The sequence below is a fragment of the Saccopteryx bilineata genome, chromosome 3 (genome assembly GCF_036850765.1).
Source record: "Saccopteryx bilineata isolate mSacBil1 chromosome 3, mSacBil1_pri_phased_curated, whole genome shotgun sequence".
Classification (NCBI taxonomy): Eukaryota; Metazoa; Chordata; class Mammalia; order Chiroptera; family Emballonuridae; genus Saccopteryx; species Saccopteryx bilineata.
The window spans coordinates 261,648,762-261,669,549 of NC_089492.1; the positions used below are offsets into that span (position 1 = coordinate 261,648,762).

A 20,788-nucleotide genomic window follows, 5' to 3' on the forward strand; every position below is an offset into this window, starting at 1 on the left:
ATGCGGGAGTCTGTCTGACTGTCTCTCCCTGTTTCCAGCTTCAGAAAAAATGAAAAAAAATAAAATAAAATAAAAAATAATGATCTTCCTACCAAAATAATAATAATAATAATCTTCCTTTTGCACTTCAAAGAAGAAAAAATAAATAAAATGCAATGTGTAGGGAGTGAAATAGAAGGCCCTCTGTACAATAACTGGGACTCCCAAGGGCTACCCCCTCAGGATGAGGATGAATTGGAAGTGGAATTGCTTGAGAGGAATGTGTATGCTGGGGTTAAATTACCTGTCTCAAGTCTTGATCTTGGTTTCAGGTGGTCTCAAACTGTGATACCACCAGATGCCTGACAAAAGCAAATACAAATCCTCTCTGGAGGAAAACATTATAATTGTAGGCCTTAAATTATTCCTATGCATAAGTTTTCATAGAAGTTTTTAGTACAGAATTAAAGATAAAAAGATATACAGGCCTGACCAGGCGGTGGCGCAGTGGATAGAGTGTCAGACTGGGATGTGGAGGACCCAGGTTCGAGACCCCGAGGTTGCCAGCTTGAGTGTGGGCTCATCTGGCTTGAGCAAAGCTCAGCAGCTTGGACCCGAGGTCACTGGCTTGAGCAAGGAGTTACTCGGTCTGCTGAAGGCCCACGGTCAAGGCACATATGAGAAAGCAATCAATGAACAACTAAGGTGTCCCAACAAAAAACTGATGATAGATGCTTCTCATCTCTCTCCGTTCCTGTCTGTCTGTCCCTGTCTATCCCTCTCTCTGACTCTCTCTCTGTCTCTGTAAAAAAAAAAAAAAAAAAAAAAAGATATACAGGTACACAAGCAAATTACTCTTTGAGTGAGTGTTTCAGTGGAAATACAAACAGAAATGGACATGCAAAAACAATTTCTTTTGGAATTATCAGATACAAACTATAAAACAATTTATATATTTTTTTGTTCAAAGAAATAAAAGATAATGGACAGTTTTGGCAGATACCTGGAAACAATAAAAAGTGGTAAATAAAAAAGAACTAAATCAGCTCTGGCCAGTTGGCTCAGTGGTACAGCGTTGGCCCAGCATGTGGAAGTCCCCAGTTCAATTCCTGGCCAGGGTACACAGGAGAAGTGCCCATCTGCTTCTCCACCCTTCGCACTCTCCTTCCTTTCTATCTCTCTATTCCTGAATGGCTCTGATTGCGGCAGAGCAATGCCCCAGATGGGCAGAGCATCACCCCTGGTGGGCGTGCCGGGTGGGTCCCGGTCGGGCGCATGTGGAAGTCTGTCTGACTGCCTCCCCGTTTCCAACTTCAATAAACAAAACAAAACAAAACAAAATATTTACATGCATACACGTTTTGGTATGACTATTATAATTTAATAAAGTTGGGTTTTGGGTTTTTTTTGTATTTTTCTTAAGCTGGAAACGGGGAGAGACAGTCAGACAGACTCCCGCATGCGCCCCACCGGGATCCACCCGGCACGCCCACCAGGGGCGATGCTCTGCCCACCAGGGGGCAATGCTCTGTCCCTCCGAGGCGTCGCTCTGCCGCGACCAGAGCCACTCTAGCGCCTGGGGCAGAGGCCAAGGAGCCATCCCCAGCGCCTGGGCCATCTTTGCTCCAATGGAGCCTTGGCTGCGGGAGGGGAAGAGAGAGACAGAGAGGAAGGGCGGGGTGGAGAAGCAAATGGGCGCTTCTCCTATGTGCCCTGGCCGGGAATCGAACCCGGGTCCCCCGCACGCCAGGCCGACGCTCTACCGCTGAGCCAACCAGCCAGGGCCTTAATAAAGTTTTTAATGCATGTTACAAGTTTCAGGGCAACCACTAAAAGAACAGAAGTAGAGTATCTAACTTCAGACTGTTGTAGTAAAGAGGAGGAAAGAAATGATAAAAATATCCGCCCAAGAGAGAACAGCTGTAAGATGTGGGGAGCTGTTTCATAGAGAGTAATCTAGGAATGTCCCATGATGAGATGCTGTGAACAGAGACCCGACGCAAGTCAGGAAACGAACCACGCTGATATCTGGAGAAAGAGCATCTTAGCAGGCAGTAGGCCCTGGGGTGGAAGCATGTGTGGGCATATACATGAACGAGCAAGGAATACTGTATTGCTTGAGGCAAACCATAGTAAGAACATTGGATCTATTATGAGAAATGGAAAGCCCTTGAAGGTTTTGAACTGAGAAGCAAGATGATAGTAAGATTTGGTTGCTGCCCTGGCCGGTTGGCTCAGTGGTAGAGCGTCAGCCTGGCGTGCAGAAGTCCCGGGTTCGATTCCAGGCCAGGGCACACAGGAGAAGTGCCCATCTGCTTCTCCACCCCTCCCCCTATCCTTCCTCTCTGTCTCTCTTTTCCTCTCCCGCAGCCAAGGCTCCATTGGAGCAAAGATGGCCCGGGCACTGGGGATGGCTCCTTGGCCTCTGCCCCAGGCGCTAGAGTGGCTCTGGTCGCAACAGAGCGACGCCCGGGAGGGACAGAGCATTGCCCCCTGGTGGGCGTGTTGGGTGGATCCTGGTCGGGCGCATGCGGGAGTCTGTCTAACTGTCTCTCCCCGTTTCCAGCTTCAGAAAAATACAAAAAACAAAAAAAAAAAAGATTTGGTTGTTATCTGGGGAATGAAAAGTGGGAGATGCTAGTGTGCAATAATGCAAGTGAGAAAGGCATGGGCTGGACTAGGGAGTGGTAGTGGAGGTGATGAGAAAAGATATTTTGAAGATAGAGCCTACATAATTTTTTGATGGACTGAATATAGAGTTAGAGAAAGAGGAGTCAAGGATGAGTCCAACTGAGCAATTATATGTTCCCATTTCCTGAGACCAGAGGTAGAGCAGGTTCAGAAATGGAACTGTTAAATTTGAGGTGCTTGATACACATCCAGGAATCAAATTATGCACTTGGAATTACAGTCTGAGGTGCAGAGACAGTTTGGATTTGGAAATATAAGTGTGGGTGTGCTATGGTATGAAAGTTTGTGTCCCTTCAAAATTCTTAAGTTGAAATCCTAATGGCTGATGTGATGGTATTTAGGAGGAAGGGTTTGGGGGGGGGTGCTTAGGTCATGCCATTACACCCCATGAATGGGATTGGTGCTTTTATAAAAGAGACCCCAAAAGGATCCCTAGCCATGTGAGGACCCATCCAGAAGGTGGCAATCTGCAACCCAGTCGAGGGCCTTCACCATGTAGCATCCTGACCTTCAACTTTTAGCCTCCAAACCTGTGAGCAATAAGTTTCTGCTGTTTATAAGCCACTAGCCTATGATATTTTGTTATAGCAGCCAGAACCGATTAAGACAGGGTGTTAACCACATGCATATATGGAGCTGAGGGTGTTTGCAAGAGTATGCCTAACAGCTGGGTAGGGAGAGAAGGAAGGACCCTTGGCATATCTAAAAATGTCTATTTTGCCCTCATATTTGTTTGCTGGTTGGCTGGGCAAAGAACTTGAAAATGAAGGTCATTTTTTTTCTTAATATTTTGAAGACATCATTTGATCATTTTTGTAGGAAGTCTAAGGATTTTCTGATTCCCATAAAAGTGAATGACCTATCACCTTGCTCCAGAGCCTTTAGGAAATTCTCTTTGTCTCTAGAGTTGGAATATTTTACAATGACGTTCCTTGGTATAGCTTATTTTTGGAAGTAGATTGCTGGGTTCAAATCTCAGTTCTGCCATTTACTATCTGGATGCCCTTACTTGCTTAAACTCTTCATGACTCTATTTTCTCATCTGTAAAATGGGAATAGGCCCTGGCCGGTTGGCTCAGCGGTAGAGTGTTGGCCTGTCGTGCAGGAGTCCCGGATTCGATTCCAGGTCAGGGCACACAGGAGAAGCGCCCATCTGCTTCTCCACCCCTCCCCCTCTCCTTCCTCGCTGTCTCTCTCTTCTCCTCCCGCAGCCAAGGCTCCACTGGAGCAAAATTTGCCCGGCGCTGAGGATGGCTCTGTGGCCTCTGCCTCAGGCACTAGAATGGCTCTGATTGCGGCAGAACGACACCCCAGATGGGCAGAGCATCGCCTCCTGGTGGACGTGCCGGGTGGATCCCGGTCGGGCACATGCGGGAGTCTGTCTGACTGCCTCCCCGTTTCCTGCTTTGGAAAAATACAAAAAAAAAAAAAAAAAAAAGTAATACCTACATCAGAGGATTTTTTTGAGAATCAAATGAGTTAATATATACAAAATACTTTCAATAGTACCTGGTACATTGCAATTGCATGGTAAATGTTAGAGCTTGGTATTTACTGTGCTGAGACCGCTGATCCTGTTAGTCTTAGGAGTCATGCCCAACTCTGAAAAATTGTCTTTTGTGTATGCATATATTTCCTGCCCTTCATTTTCTCTTTTTGCAGATTGGAAGCTCAGTCTCCATGTGCAGGGCATTTGGGTCATCGGCCTTGATTTTTCACTCAAGTATCCACAAATTTCAGTGCCTTTTTTTTGGGCCATCCAGTTTCCCAGACTCCTCCAGTGGGGGTGAAGGTGGTACTGTTGAAGGGGTGGAGCCTGGCTTTCACAGTCAAGGGGGCTGAGGGCCCCACAGTTCAGTGTGCAGCCTTACCTCAGTCTCCATCTTAGCCCCACCTCCTCCAGTCTCTACTGTGTCTGCTGTCCCTGATTCCAGAGCAACTCTAGTCCCCTTATCACTAATCAGCTGTATTTAACTGCATTTTTTAGCAAATTTACTTTAAAATACCCTTCTGTTTTAAAAGTGTATCAGTTATAATTCATAGGTCTTAGAGGCCTAAAACTTCTATCCATTTGCAGAGCAAAAATAAAAATGAAAATAAGGGAAACAAAAAGATCTCACCTATAAAATCTGGGTGGGAAAGTATAGGGATCACCTTTCTCTATTGTCATCATGCATACATAATTCAATTCGGTTTGAATTGAAATAGTTCAACAAATATTTATTGAGTCCCAACTGTGTGCCAGGTACTGTTGTAGGCACTTGTTATATATCAGTGAAGAAAACAGATAGCTCCCCTCATGGAGCTTAAATACTAGTAGGGGGAAACAACAGTAAACAGTAAGCAGTTTAGTGGGGTAAGAAACAGGCTGCAACATTAAGCAGCATGGTCAGTGAAAAGGCAACATTTGAGGAAAGGTGAGGTGATAAGGGTGTAGGATATCTAAAGGAACAGCTAGTGCAAAGGCTCGATGTCAAGAACAAGGCTGGATTTCATGAGGTAGGTCTGGGCAGGAGACATGAATATGGCAGTTAAATAGAAATGGTATTTTATGCAATAGGGCTTCATGAAATCACTGAGGGCAGGATCTATAGGTAGAGAAAAGCAATAGCCATGATTTTCACTGAAAGGATCAGATAAACCCAAATTCTTAGGAAATCTAAGACCATAGAAACATGGTAGAATATATATAAGGAACAGTGCATATCCCCTCTCTCCTTTGGCCCATCAAAATCGTGCAAGGAATTGATCCTTTGAGTAGTGAGTTTTCTCATGCTTGCTGACCCCTGGGAGTTTTGTTTTGTTTTGTTTTGTTTTTTTCAAAAAATGAAATTGCCTGACTGGGCAGTGGCGCAGTGGATAGACTGTTGGACTGGGATGCGGAAGATCCAGGTTCGAGACCCTGAGGTCGCCAGCTTGAACAAGGGCTCATCTGGTTTGAGCAAAAGTTCACCAGCTTGGACCCAAGGTCGCTGGCTCGAGCAAGGGGTTACTCGGTCTGCTGAAGGCCTGCGGTCAAGGCACGTATGAGAAAGCAATCAATGAACAACTAAGGTGTTGCAATACGCAATGAAAAACTAATGATTGATGCTTCTCATCTCTCTGTTCCTGTCTGTCTGTCCCTATCTATCCCTCTCTCTGACTCTGAAAAAAAAAATTAGTTCCAGTTCCAGTTTTATTAAATTAAAATCATGTTTGTTTGATAACCAATTTATGGAAACAAGAAGAATAAACATTTGCCTTTTTTTAATGTTGCCTTACACATTTTTAAAACAAATTGATCGTACTCTGGATGGTCAGGAGGCATGAGGATGTACATGAACGTTTGTACTACTCAAAGAGTTAAGAATCAGAGACCAGTTTTTTTTTAAAAATTAAATGTAATAATAGAAAAATATCTAGAGATATTATATATCCTGGATTTACAGCTTTACTTTTGACTAGTTCTCACAAGGCTCAGACAATTGAATTGTTCTGCTATGTAAGAATAAGTTAAACTTGACCTACTTCCAATTATGTTTGGAAGAATGCACAATCTATTAAGTGTAGTAAAGTACTATGAGTTAATTTATCTTCTCTCTTACTTCCTTGCCTCAGTATGACCCCTGTAGTCACCTTCTCCCTGGTCTTCTTTGGTGGGCCCCTAGATGTGTTTGTTCTGGGAGCTATCTCAAAGTCTCTCCAATGAACAGAAAGCACATTTTCAAATCTAATATTGTATACTTTTTTATATGTGTGATAGAGACAGAGAGAGGGACAGATAGGGACAGACACAGGAAGGGAGAGAGATGAGAAGCATCAATTCTTCATTGCAGCACCTTAGTTGTTCATTGATTGCTTTCTCATATGTGCCTTGACCGGGGGTTACAGCCAACTGAGTGACCCCTTGCTCAAGCTAGTGACCTTGGGCTCAAGCTGAGCCAGCACTCAAGCGGGCGACCTCAGGTTTTGAATCTGGGTCCTCCGCATCCCAGTCTGATGCTGTATCTACTGCGCCACCGCCTGGTCAGGCTAATACTGTACTGTACACTTATTAAAGGGAAAGTTAAAAGAATTAAAATGGCAGCCACCAATTTCAATGTATCGATCTTCAAAAAGTTATCAATATGTATTAAAGAATCATAGCCTAATCTTTTTAGGTGTAATAATGGCACTGCAGTTATGTTTTAAAGATACATCCCAAAATACTTATGGATGAAAAAAAAAAGGCATCATTATAGGCTGAAGTCTATATAAATATCTCCATAAATAACTCCGAAGCTTACCCAACATTACAAAAGTGATTTTTTAAAAAAAGGTCTTGCAACAAAGTACCAAAGGAATTGATGAGATAAGACTTATGGAATGGATATGCATATACTAATTTGACATTAAATAAGTTTCTTGCCATTATTAGTAATTTACATACTCTATAGCAGGAGAGCTATAGCCATTGGGCTAAATGCAACCCAATACCTGTTTTTTTTAATTTATTGGAACACAGCTACACCCATTCACTTATGAGTTCCCAAGTAGGGACAATCTTGATCCCCAGGGGACATCTAGCAATATCTGGAGACATTTTTGGTTGTCACTATGATGGGGAGCTATTGGCATCTAGCACTGGCATCTTGTAGTCATTGATAGTGCTATACAATACTACAGTGCATAGACAGCTGCCCATAACAAAGTATTTGGCCCAAAATAGCCATGTCAGGGTTGAGATACCCTGATTTATGTATTGTCTCTGGATGCTTTTGCACTAAAACAGTAGAGTTGAGTAATTCTGACAGAAGCTTTATGGCCAGAAATGCTTAACGTATTTACTATCTGGCCCATTACAGAACAAGTTTGCCATTAAAGAAATCATTAGGCCCTGACCGGTTGGCTCAGTGGTAGAGCATCGGCCTGGTGTGCAGGAGTCCCGGGTTCAATTCCTGGCCAGGGCACACAGGAGAAGCGCCCATCTGCTTCTCCACCCTCCCCCTCTCTTTCCTCTCTGTCTCTCTCTTCCCCTCCCGCAGCCAAGGCTCCATTGGAGCAAAGTTGGCCCGGGCACTGGGGATGGCTCCTTGGCCTCTGCCCCAGGCGCTAGAGTGGCTCTGGTCGCGGCAGAGCGACGCCCCCGGAGGGGCAGAGCATCGCCCCCTGGTGGGCAGAGCGTTGCCCCCTGGTGGACGTGCCGGGTGGATCCCGGTCTGGCGCATGCGGGAGTCTGTCTGTCTCTCCCCGTTTCCGGCTTCAGAAAAATACAAAAAAAAAAAAAAGAAAGAAAAAAAGAGAAATCATTAAAAAAATATAAAACTATCACACATAGAGTAGATTTTCTAGAGCTTCCTTTAATAGTATTTATTCTAGAAATGAGCCAACCAATATTTTATTTATACCTCTTCTAGCCATATAAGGATCTATAGTGAAAGGTTGTATTGCATTTTGTTCTGACTCATTAAAAGGTATTTAAAACAGTGGTTCTGAAAAGCCAGTCCACAGATCACTGACCTCCCATGATGAAGTTTTCACTGACTCATGGTGAAATAAGAAAAATAAAGACAAATTTAGGAGGTTTTCATAAAGCTGACTTAATTCAATACAAAGATAGTTCTTTATGATCATATCTGTCCTATATTTTTATTTATTTTTTATTTTTTTATTTTTTTTTCTTTTCATTTTTCTGAAGCTGGAAATAGGGAGAGACAGTCAGACAGACTCCTGCATGCGCCCAACCGGGATCCACCCGGCACGCCCACCAGGGGCGAAGCTCTGCCCACCAGGGGGCGATGCTCTGCCCATCCTGGGCGTCGCCATGTTGCGACCAGAGCCACTCTAGCGCCTGAGGCAGAGGCCACAGAGCCATCCCCAGCACCCGGGCCATCTTTGCTCCTATGGAGCCTTGGCTGCGGGAGGGGACGAGAGAGACAGAGAGGAAAGCGCGGCGGAGGGGTGGAGAAGCAAATGGGCGCTTCTCCTGTGTGCCCTGGCCGGGAATCGAACCCGGGTCCTCCGCACGCTAGGCCGACGCTCTACCGCTGAGCCAACCAGCCAGGGCTTGTCCTATATTTTTAAATATTAAAATGCCTTTTTTGAAACAATGATGATAATATGTGTTTTCATTTAATATGAAAACTAACATTTATAACTGGATAAAACCAATAAAAAATTGGTTTTAAAAATCCAAAAGTCATAAAACCACTAATTTCTTGATATTGAACATATTTCACATGTCATTGCTAAAGGTATTTTTTTAACTTTTATTTATTGATTTTAGAGAAGGAGGGGGAGAGAGAAATACCAAGTGTTGTTCCACTTACTTAAGCATTCATTGTTTGATTCTTATGTGTGCCCTGACTGGTGATCGAACCCATGGCCTTGGTGTATTGGGCTGACACTCTAGCTAACTGAGCTACCTGGCCAGGGCCTGAAGGTATTCTTTAGGTGTGTTTTACAATGTCTAATAAGTGATGAACTACAGCTGAAGGCTTTTCCACATTCATTACAATCATAAGGTTTTTCTCCAGTATGAATTCTCTGATGTTTAGCAAAGGATGAATCATGCCTAAAGGCTTTCCCACAATAACTGCATTCATACGGTTTCACTCCAGTGTGTACTCTCTGATGGATAGAAAGATGTATTCTCTGGCTAAAGGCTTTCCCACATTCCTTACATTTATATGGTCTTTCTCCAGTATGAGTTCTTTGGTGTTGAGTTAGGTACGTGTTATGGCTGAAGGTTTTACTGCATACATTACAAATAAAGGGTTTCACACCTGTATGAATAATCTCATGTTGCCTAAGGTGTCTAATCTGGAAAAATGTCTTTCCACAGTGTTTGCATGTAAAGAGTTTCTCTCTAACATGAGTTCTCAGATGCTGGATCAGCCCAATGCTCTGGCTGAATGCTTTCACACACACGCCACATTCATAGGGCTTCTCCCCAGTATGGAGTCTAACATGTTGAGTAAGAGATGACAGATGTCTGAAGGTTTTCCCGCATTCCTTACATTCATAGGGTTTCTCACCAGTATGGATCCTCTGATGTGGAATAAGGGATGAACTTTGGCTAAAGGCTTTTCCACATTCTTTACATCTGAAAGGTTTCTCTCCAGTATGAGTTCTCATGTGTTCTGTAAGGTGAATGAGCTGTTTGAAGATTTTTTCACAAATATTACATTCAAAGGTTTTCATTCTTGTATAAGTCCTTGAATGATTAATCAAGTCTAAATTGTATCTACTCCTTTTCCCAGATATATCATATTTATGGTCTCTTTTTCTTGGAGGACCTACTGGTCCTGAATCATCTTTTGAGCTCACATTAATACTCTTCTTGAATCTGTTAGATTCTTGGTCTATCACCTGAGTGTGTGTTTTCCTGTGGATCAAGGGGATTTGCCCCTCACCCATTTCTTGGTTTTCCTGGTAGCTTTCTAACTTATTACATTTGGAGACTCTTCCAAATGTGGCATACAAAGTGCTTCCTCTTGTGGACCTTTCCGTCATCAGACCATGGTGTAATTCTTCCCATGAAATGTAACTCTTTAAGGTTAACTCTTTGGTTTCCGTTTTACTCTCCAAGTCTGAAAGAAACCCAAAAATACAAATGACCCATATTTGCTGCACTTGAAAAAAATAAACGGCTATAGTGAGAACAGGAGGAAAAAACAACATATACTAGGTACAGAAAGCTTGAACTGTCTTCAAATGATCCTGCAGTCTAGAAAACTAATATGAAAGGAAGCAAGGACATGATTAAAGGAGGCTGTTAGAAATATGTGAGGTGACTTTAAGAAATTGGGAGCATTAGCCCTGGCGGGTTGGCTCAGTGGTAGAGCGTCAGCCTGGCGTGCAGGAGTCCAGGGTTCGATTCCCGGCCAGGGCACACAGGAGAAGTGCCCATCTGCTTCTCCACCCTTCCCCCTCTCCTTCCTCTCTGTCTCTCTCTTCCCCTCCCACAGCCAAGGCTCCATTGGAGCAAAGTTGGCCCGGGCGCTGAGAATGGCTCCATGACCTCTGCCTCAGGTGCTAGAGTGGCTCTGGTTGCAACAGAGCAACGCCCCAGATGGGCAGAGCATCGCCCCCTGGTGGGCATGGCGGGTGGATCCTGGTCGGGCACATGCAGGAGTCTGTCTGACTGCCTCCCCGTTTCCAACTTCAGGAAAAAAAAAAATTAAAAAAAAAAAAAAGAAATTGGGAGCATTCTCCCATGTCAATTGCAAGAGGAAATGGAGTAAGAAGAGAACCTTGTTGTAAGGGCAAATATCAAGAGAGAAGATTGAAGAAGAGTGGATTCTAACACCATATTCTCAAGTTCATATTTCTATGACAAAATGTTCTTTTTTGAAAAATACTGTATAAGCATTTGTCTCATCCTTTTTACACATTAAGATAAAACATTAAATAACAAGAATGTATTCACCAAAAATGGAGAACCTCTCTCAATCTCATCCCATTCCCACGAATCTCCTAGGATTTTGGAATGCATTCGTTCATCATTCCCCGACAATATGTGTATGTGACTATTTGCATTTATGTATACACGGTCATATATGTACATTTGCACAAAACAGGGATCAATGTATACATAGAGTTCTGTATCTGTTTTGTTTTGTTTTTTAACTCAGCTATATCTTACGGGCCCCCTTCCATGTCTATACATTAGATTTATCTCATTTTTTGTTTGTTTGTTTTAATTGCATTGCATTCCACTTCATGGATATATCATAATTTGACTTTTCCCTACTGAAAAATAATTAGAGTGTCTCCAATTTTTCATCTGCTCATTATACATACATTTGTGAACACTCCTGTAAGTACGTCATAGGCTTGACTAAAGAGGAATTATTGGGTCATGGCATGTGTGCTCTCAGCAAACGTAGGTGCCCTTCCCTGAAACCTCACTGGATTTTTATCAATCTTCATGATTTCTTCCTAGATAAGAGGTGAAAAATGGTCATTTGTACCAAAATGTTAACTAAAAATCTTAAAGGCTAGAGAAGATATATTCTATTTATAGTGTACATGACACAAATATTTGGTTGAGGTGGTTTCCTTGATTTTTACTCTCCCTCTATTCCTATCCATATACTCTGGGCCCTGCCATCCTAAAACACCATTATTTCCTGTTCAGAGCAGAATCACACCCCCCAGGATTTCTAACTTCACTTTAGTAACAGCATATACACGGTGCTCAGTAACTGCTGGATAAATTTCAGAGTGAACTTAAAAAACAAGTGGAGATGTTTTGATTACTTAGTACAGGAAATAGTGAATCACTTAACTTTCTTTTTAAGGTAAAAACAAGATAAATGTCATCTATCGAGTGGTCAAATCTGGCAATAACATTCAAAATGATTCAAAAGAAAATAAGACCTCAAATGAAATTAGCAATCATAATAGGCATGAGGTAAACTTGGCTTGGCATTGCACCAACAGACAAAGAGTAGAAGAGGCTCTAACAGGTAATATCAAAGAAGAAACCATGGGGAATGAGGGGGGAACTGAGAGTATAAAGCATGACACAGTCTTGTGAATATCATGGGACAGAAGGAACAGGAGGAGTCAGGATGAGAAACTTGCTTGGGAAAGAAGATGGCTTCTGGTTTTGGATGTACTGGGTTAAAAATGCATCTATACAGAGATGTAATAAATACCAGGGATATGTGGAAATAGAGTTCATATGGATGTATAAGACCAAGATGAAAATATGGAAGATCAGTATCAAAGGGATAGTTGAAGCCATCACAATACATTTGTGGAAGTTTGCAAAGAAATAGGCTCCTCGGGGATTGTGGCCGAGACTGCTAGCTGTTCACTGAAGTCTGTTCTCCCCAGTTTTGAACACACAACTATACTGTATTTCCTAATCTTCCTTGAATTTGATTGAGTGGAGTGACAGAGGTCTCCCCCTTTAAGTAAATGAGAGTGAAAGTGATGTGAGCCACTCCAGGCTGGCCCATAAGGAATCTGACATGAGCTTCTCTACTGGTACCTAAATTTAGATGAGGAGGAGGCGGTTGGGCAGTGGTTTCAATCTTTTCACACTTGGGGACTGGTGAAAATATTATAGAATTATTTTGGAGACTACTAAGGCAGAAATCACCCTGAGCGTAAGCAAGTTCGACTAAGATAATTGGGTCTGTCATCTTCACAGAACATCAGGGTTGTTAACTCTTTCACAGACAGGCACGGAATTTCTGGCCATCATGTGGAAGAACTCTTGGTTCCAGGTTCATCAGGTGGAAAAGAACTATCTACCCATTGAACTAAACAGTTTCCCCAGACCAATACATGAGCAAGAAATTCCTATTCTATCTGAGCCAAATTTTAGAGTCTATTTGCTACAGTAATTTAGCCTATCCTGATGAAGGTGGAAATGATAAGCCTAACGCTGCCATGTAGAACGGCGCCATAGGAACACAATTTGTGGAGTCAAGATGATTAGAATTCAAATACTGACTACCGAGTACAGGGTCCTCAGGTTACGACAGTCTCGACATATGACATTTCAATATGAACTTACGACACTCACTCTCATAAAAACTTTAAAAAATTGAGACATGAGTATTTTGGCATATGACGTTAGTGTTGTACTTACTAACTATATGGGTGAACTAGTTTGGCTGCGTGCGGTGGAAGAAGATGCAGTAACACAGAATATGAGTAAGGGAATTAGTGTCCCCCAGTGCACTTACCTACGCCATTTTGGATTGTTAAAAGTGCAAGTGTTCCGTTTGTGTTGCTTTGTTTGGTGACTTTTTGGCCCTTATTGTGGCTCCTAAACAAAAGTCAGAGTCCAGATGGTAGTGCTTCGAAGAGGAAAGCCTATGATTTTACAACTGTGTTAAGAGAGGTAAGTGACTTAGGCTGGGGTGTGTTTCAACTTACACTAAAATTTAGGTTACATCACTGTCATAGGAATGGAACTGTGTCATAACCCAAGTACCCCTGTAATAACTAAGTGACCCTGTACAAATTTCCTAACCTAAGTGTCTTCTTTTCCTCATTTGTTAGATGAGGATCAAGTAGGCACACTACTGACAGGTTGGTAAATTGCTGTCAGTATTACTATTCTTAGAAGTTGGAGAAGAGCCTGACTGGCGATGGCGCAGTGGATAGAGCATCAATCTAGGACACTGAGGTCCCAGGTTTGAAACCCCAAGGTCACCGGCTTGAGCACAGGCTCAACAGCTTGAACACAGGGTCATCAGCTTGGGTGTGGGATCACTGAAATGATTCCATGGTCGCTGGTCTGAAGCTCAAGGTCGCTGACTTGAGCCCAGAGTCACATTAGCTTGAGCAAGGTGTCACTGGCTTGGCTTGAGCCCCCCAGGCAAGGCACATATGGGAAGCAATCAATGAACAACTAAAGTGATGCAACTACGAGTTGATGTTTCTCATCTCTCTCCCTTCCTGTCTCTATCTCTCAAAAAAAAAAAAAAAAAAGAAAAAAGAAATGGAAGAAGACTGGTATAAGCCACTGGATTTTGCAAGAAGGAATTCTGTGGTTATTATTCAGAGAATCATAAATTATCTGAAATAAAAAGTTGAATTACACAAATTAAAAAGAATCAGAATTGAAACTATGATCATAGAATAAGCTTTAGGAAAAATTTTTAAGTGGAATCATGAGAGAAAGTGAAAACCACGATAAAATAATGCGAGAAGCCGGTGAAGAGTGCTGCATTTAATGAGGAGAGACCCATGGATATCTGAATGTACGGAGAAAGAGACTGTGATCAGGGTAAGGTTTGGAATGCTGGAGAAAGCAAGAAAATTGTGAAAGTCAGGTCAGATGAAATGGTGAAGAAGGCTAACCTGGACAAGAAAGGCATCTTCCTCTGACTCCAGAGAAAGTGAGAAGCAGCAAGTGCAGGAAAGCGGTAATAGTGGCAGTCAGGTTTCTCGTGGGTCCCACCCAGATGGCTTCAGCCTTTCCCCACAGCCTAAGAAGCCGCTGAGCAGAACTCTGGCAGACAGGACATAACAAAGGGCCCATGTGCCTTGCTCTTACCTGAACTTGGGCCTCCTGAAATCTCTCTCTCAATCAGCCATGGTTCTTCTCCTTTCTCCAACTGGGAAATCACAACAGGTTTGGAAAGCTTATACCCTGCTCATGGAGAAGAAAACACTGTATGTACTAAGGTCTAAAGCCATCCTAAGAATCAATGTGTGTTTTTTTTCTCTCTCTCAAATCAAGTAAAACAAACAAACAAACCCCCCAGCAATCCTGACTCAGTATTTGGAATGAACTAGAAACCTCTAATAGAGGACCCAAAGCCCAAGCTTAGCACTTAACTTACAAATAAAGATTTTCTCCCAATAGGCAGGTTGTAGTTAGAAGGGGAACCCGTCCTTACCCACTGAGACCAGGTTCCTGTAGTTCTCCAGCATCACCTCCCGGTACAGATTCCGGTCAGCGGGGGCCAGGTGCCCCCACTCCTCCTGGGTGAAGTCCACAGATATGTCCTTGAAGGTTAACAGTTCCTAGAACATCAAATATGTTCCTTTTCAGGCTGAGTTCAGGAAGTTGTTCTGACCTTGCCTAATGCTAAGCAAGATTCTAGTTAAGTTTTCCCAAACATCCACTTGATTGGCTGATTCTCTGACAGAGGTTACAAAACAATGCTGAGAGCATGGAAGTTGTTTTTACAGCTTACAATTTGGCAGAAGTCAAAATACTCATGAAATAGTAAAGAAGGTCACAGAACATTGTATAGTAATTTAGATTAAGGAGAAAGGGGAGAGTTCAAAGAGGCAAAGGCCACAAGACAAGACAGGGACCGCTGCTGGGCTGAAAGAGTTGTGGCAATGAGAACATGTCAGCTTGGGTAAAACGCCCTTGGCTGGGTATTTCTGTTAATAAGAAATGTACTTGAGAATAGCCTGTTTTTGGAAGGAGCAGGAATTCCACCTAGTGAAGAAGACCTGTGATGGAAGCAGACGCTGTACTGTGAAGTACAAGTGCCTGTTGTGTATCATCTACAAATTATAATATAATCACAAATTAAATAACCATTTGACAGTTATTTTTATAAAAAACATATTCCCAAATGCAAAGAGAACCCAAAGCCAAAAAACTGAAATAACAAATTTCTTAAATATGGGGACTATTCTAATGCTTTTTTTAGATTTTATGTATTTATTTTTAGAGAAGGAAAGAGAAGGGGGGAGGAGCAGGAAGTATCAACTCCCATATGTGCCTTGACCAGGCAAGCCCAGGGTTTCGAACTAGTGACCTCAGTGTTACAGGTTGATGTTTTATCCACTGCGCCACCACAGGTCTCTAATGCTTTTTTATGTAACTGTAAATTCTGGAATGCATTTGACTATGAGGCTGACGGTGAAGAAGGTTAAAGACATGGGATTAAACCATGTGAGGTTGAAAGGTAAGAGGACCCCACTTTAAAACACTTCTGTCCTATAATACCTCCTTTAAATCGGTTTCCTCTGACTACTCTCTAATTTCCTTGCATTTCTGGGGCTTGGTGGCTTAGAGCTTTGCCAGTGCCATTGGTTTTCTGATTAGTTCATTTATGGGACACGGACAGTTACACTGCTCTTAGACGTTCTCCTTCCTCTTCTGCTCAGCCGATTTAGTTTGTTCTCTTCGTGATTGGCCAGTGGCTTCTCTACCCATTTTTCTTTTCAGCTACAATTTCTTCTCCAGGATGTGACCAAACATCCTCTCTTAAAAGTCATGAATGAAGTATACACATCTCCATCTCCCTGGTTCTGTTCATTTTTAAATGCTGCTTAAAATGTTTTTCTTTCCCCCAGATGTCATCCCTGAGATTTAAAGGCAAAAACTACATTATATCCTGACCTGTGGTGGTGCAGTGGATAAAGAATCAACCTGTAATGCTGAGGTTGCCAGTTCAAATCCCCAGGTTTTCCGATCAAGGCACATAAGAAAGCAACTATGAATTAATGCTTCCCACTCTTTTCCCACTGCCTTTCTTTTTCTCCTCTAAAATCAATAAATAAAATCTTAAAAAACAAAAACAAAACAAAACTACATTACATACCTTTACACACACACCAGCATGATTTTTAAATTTGTTGGGTAATTGGCTACAGGTTTTCTAGAAAAAAGGGGGTTCTGAGGAAGGTTACAACCGGTGGGGAAATTACCTTTGAAATCAGTGGATGTAACCTGGTTTCAAACAGGCTAAGAAAATCTAAACCCAGAAGTTAAGTTTAAAAAAATCAAATTCCAGGGCTCTTAAAATATGAAAAAGCAATTTCAAGAAAGTGACAGGAAACTCCAACCCACCTGGGGTTCTGCTGTCAGGGGCCCAGGGGTCACTTCATTCCCAAAACGTTCTCCCTGGGTCTCAGCATCCTGAGATAGCAGAGCTGGGTAAGGAAAGAGGTTAGGTTTGCATCTCCCCGAACTGCCCAAACAGAAAAACTGCCTGCAGATTTACTGAATGTAGCCCCTCTCTTAGAGAGGGCCATTTAGAGCTACTCCAGAGCAGACTGGAGCCTCACTAACGAGGGAAGCAGCGCACTGTTTTGGGAGTGAACTCCTCCCCGTGTCAATGCTGGTCCAAAGCACAGCTCTATCAGGCCAGTCCTCTGCTCAAAAATCATCCACAGTTTCCCACTGACAAGATAAATTCAAACACTTCACCATGGACTTCAAGATCCTCCACAGCCAGTCCAGAGCTGCTTCTCCAAGTATGTTCTCCCTCTAAACACCATTCTGCATCCACTGGACACACCCATATCATACTATTAACCATTCTTGAAATGTACCTAGACAGCACCCATCTCAGTACTTTCCAAGTCATACTTGCTGAAAAACTGAAGTATTCTCCTGGACCATTTCAAGTGACATTTTCTCAGATAACCTGGATAAGAAGAGAGCTTGCTCTCCCTGTCCTCCCCAAAGGCTTGGTTTTTATCTATACTCTGGTATCTGTCTCAGTCTGCCTATTATGTTTATTTTTATAATTAACTCCCTCAATTGAGACTATTGTGAGCATATGATTAGATACTGTATATGGTTCATTTTTCCCTCCAACCTACGAGTGTTAAGCATCATCCTGCCAGGTTGCTAGAACTCAAGAAATACTGACTCAATTTGAGGTATTAAAACCTAGGAATGAAGGCACATAAATTATTGTCCTTATATCTTTGTCCCAACTTTTTATCATAAATATTGAACATTCATAAATCCACCACCTACATTCAATAATTGTCAAAATTTGTCATATTGGTTTCATCTATTCATATTTTTTCTGGACCATTTTAAAGTTACAGATCTCATGATACTTCATCCCCAAATACCTCAAATAAGATCTTCTCCTATATAACTTCAATACTATTTGTCACATCTAAGAAAGTTAACAATAATTTCATAGTATTCTCTAAATATTCAGTCCATATTTAGATTTCCTCAACTGTTTCCAAACTATCTTTTATTCTGGATTTTTTTTTCTTCAAACCAGGAGCAAATCAAGGTTCCTACATTCAAAGTGATTATTTCTAGTCTGTCTTACTCTAGAATAGTATTTCCCCCCTTTCCATGACTAGCTTTTTTAGAGACTAGGACAGTCTGACTATATCCTTATCTCTCTATCCTCTTACTTTCTTTTAACCAGAAGTTCAGCCTTTAAGCTTAATTTAGGATCAGGTTAAACATTTTTTGACAGGAATACTTCAGGGGTGATACTATGTGCTTTATATGACATTAACCAGAAGGCACAAAATGTCAGGTTATCTCATCACTGGGACATTGGCTAAGATCTGATTCCCAGATCTCACCACTGGAAATTCTGTTCTTTCCTTGGCATTTAGCAAGTAATTTGTGGGGGTGATACTTTGACACCATGTGGCTATCCTGTTTCCATCAACCTTTCAATTATTTCATTTACAGTGAAATATTCTATCATTCCATGTACATTTGTTATTAGCAGGTGTTTTCTGTAAAGAGCTTTTACTCAACAATTGGAAATGATCTAAAAAGCAAGGTAATGCTTTGTTCATTCCCCAAATAATCTCTCTCTTTTCTTTTTATTCAGTGAGAGGAGGGAAGACAGAGACGGACTGCCACATGTGCCCTGATTGGGATCCACCCAGAAAGTCCACTAGGGGGTGATGCGCTGCCCATCTGGGGCATTGCTCCATTGCTCAGCAACCAAACTCTTCTTAGAGCCTAAAGTAGAGGCCATGGAGCCATCCTCAGCAGCTGGGGCAAACTTGCTCTAATTGTGCCATGGCTGCAGGAGGGAGGGGGAGAAAGGGAGATAGAAGAAGGGAGAGAAGCAAGGGGGTAGGGGTAGAGAAGCAGATGGGTGCTTCTCTTGTGTGCCTTGACTGGGAATTGAACCCAGGACATCCACATGCCAGGCTGATGCTCTACTACTGAGTCAACCAGCCAGGACCAATAATCTATTTTTAAAGTAAGAAATCAAGTGTGTCAATCACTACCAATGTTGGCAAGTGAGTTTCCTCCCCATACTTTCTCTATTTTAAATGTCATCATGAACTTGTAGAATTCTATTCATTAAAGGTATTACAATTTGGACACTTAAGACTATCCCAAATTTGTCCAGTGGAAGAAGCCCTCTGAACATGGCTTTTGCATCCATCTGATAACTGTCCGTTAGTTTTTGAGCTCTTCCTTGCTAGCTAGCACAAGGTTCTCCATCCAGGCTTACTTGGTACTCTTCCTGCTCCCTTCTACTTCTGATCTAACCACCAACTACCTGGCCAGGTCTCTCATTTGATTCACATTTCCTTGATGTAAAATAATGAAAATCAGGCAAGTCTACCTTCCCTCACATGCCCATGGAAAAGATAAAAAGAAGTAACAGACAGCCATGACACTGAAATACTGGTTTTAGGCTGAACCAATCACCAGTACTCAGAAAAATCCCAGGCCAGGATCCATAATCGAGAACTCAAGAGACGTCTTATTCAACTCTTGCCCCAACAGATGCTCCTGCTCAGGTATCTACCTTCCTTCTCACACTAGAGGATGCTGCTTTTCCTCCCTCCCACCCATCAATCTATTCTCACCTTCTCCTTCAAACTTCTTAGTCACATCCTCCCATATGGGCGCCCCTTCCTTGGCCTTTCTTAGATGGAGCAGCTTCACCCAGGTGTCCGCCTGGGTGGGCAGGGTGATCAGAAGCTGCTGTAGCATGATGACTTCAGCACTCCCTTCAGGACTCTCGCATCAGCCCACAAAGCAGAGTCCTGAATGGGCTTGTCCAATTTTGATAAGGACACTGCCAGAAACTCTAAATGGAGGATTCACAGTGGTATGAGTATCCTCCCTCTCAGGAACCCGAGGAACATACAGCATCAAAATCCTCCAGAGTCTCGGCTTTTCAATGTCAAGGTTCTCAAGGAATACCTCCCATCTTGAGCTCCCCGTCTCCTCAGCAGGCAACTGGAGGTTCCAGGTATCTATCCTTAACCGTCACCTCTATATTCCCCTAGTGATGCTGGACAGAAAACATTAGTCAGCAAAAGGATCTAGAAGGCTCAGTCACATGGTCAGAATTCTAGAATTTGCATGAATCACTGAACAATTTTTACAAAAAATACAGAAACCCTGTATGTACACAGCCTACATGGTCCTAAACACTGTGCTGGTGTCACCAAGCATAGAGATGAGTAAAACCCAATGGTTTTAAGCGGTATGACGTTTTAAATAGTCTGAGATTTGCAATAAAAAAGGATCTGGGTGTGAATCTCAGTTCCTTCACTTGTCCGCTGTGGCAAACCCTCTAATTCTGTTTCCTCCCCCTCTAACTGGGCGGGGGACACCTTGCTCCAGGGCTGGACCGCCCTGTCCTGCCCTCCTCGCAGTCTTTGTCTGCGCCCGCCTCCCGGCGCTCCCGAGAGACAGCGGGTGGGAAGAGACCAGCGCTTCCCAGCTCGTCCCCTCCCCAGATCCGGGAGAGTCCCCGCTCACCCCTTCACCGGCTCGTACCGTGCGCCCTTGCCCTCCGGCAGCCGCCCGCTGGTGTCCGCGCAACGCGAAGATGCTCCCAGGTCGCGCGTCCCGGGCCGGTGCGCCTGCGCGGCCGCGGGCCACCGCGCGTGGTTCCCAGAGTCCTCCGGGGCTGTGCGCGGCTCGCGGGCGCCTCCCGGGATGCTCGCCCCGCGGCCCGCCACCGCTCGGTTTGCA

At 43.0% G+C, this 20,788-nt stretch overlaps 1 protein-coding gene across 1 annotated transcript; it reads right to left on the minus strand.

The window, feature by feature from the left end:
- Window positions 1–8,962: 8,962 nt before the first annotated feature.
- On the minus strand, window positions 8,963–20,066 carry ZFP69B (ZFP69 zinc finger protein B). The gene is made up of 5 exons (XM_066269510.1): window positions 19,669–20,066; window positions 16,916–16,998; window positions 15,000–15,126; window positions 14,654–14,749; window positions 8,963–10,220 (listed from the first exon to the last, which is right to left on the minus strand). The coding sequence occupies exons 1-5, from the start codon at window positions 19,793–19,795 to the stop codon at window positions 9,037–9,039; spliced, it is 1,617 nt and encodes a 538-aa protein (XP_066125607.1). The 5' UTR covers window positions 19,796–20,066; the 3' UTR covers window positions 8,963–9,036.
- Between the last annotated feature and the right edge of the window lie 722 nt (window positions 20,067–20,788).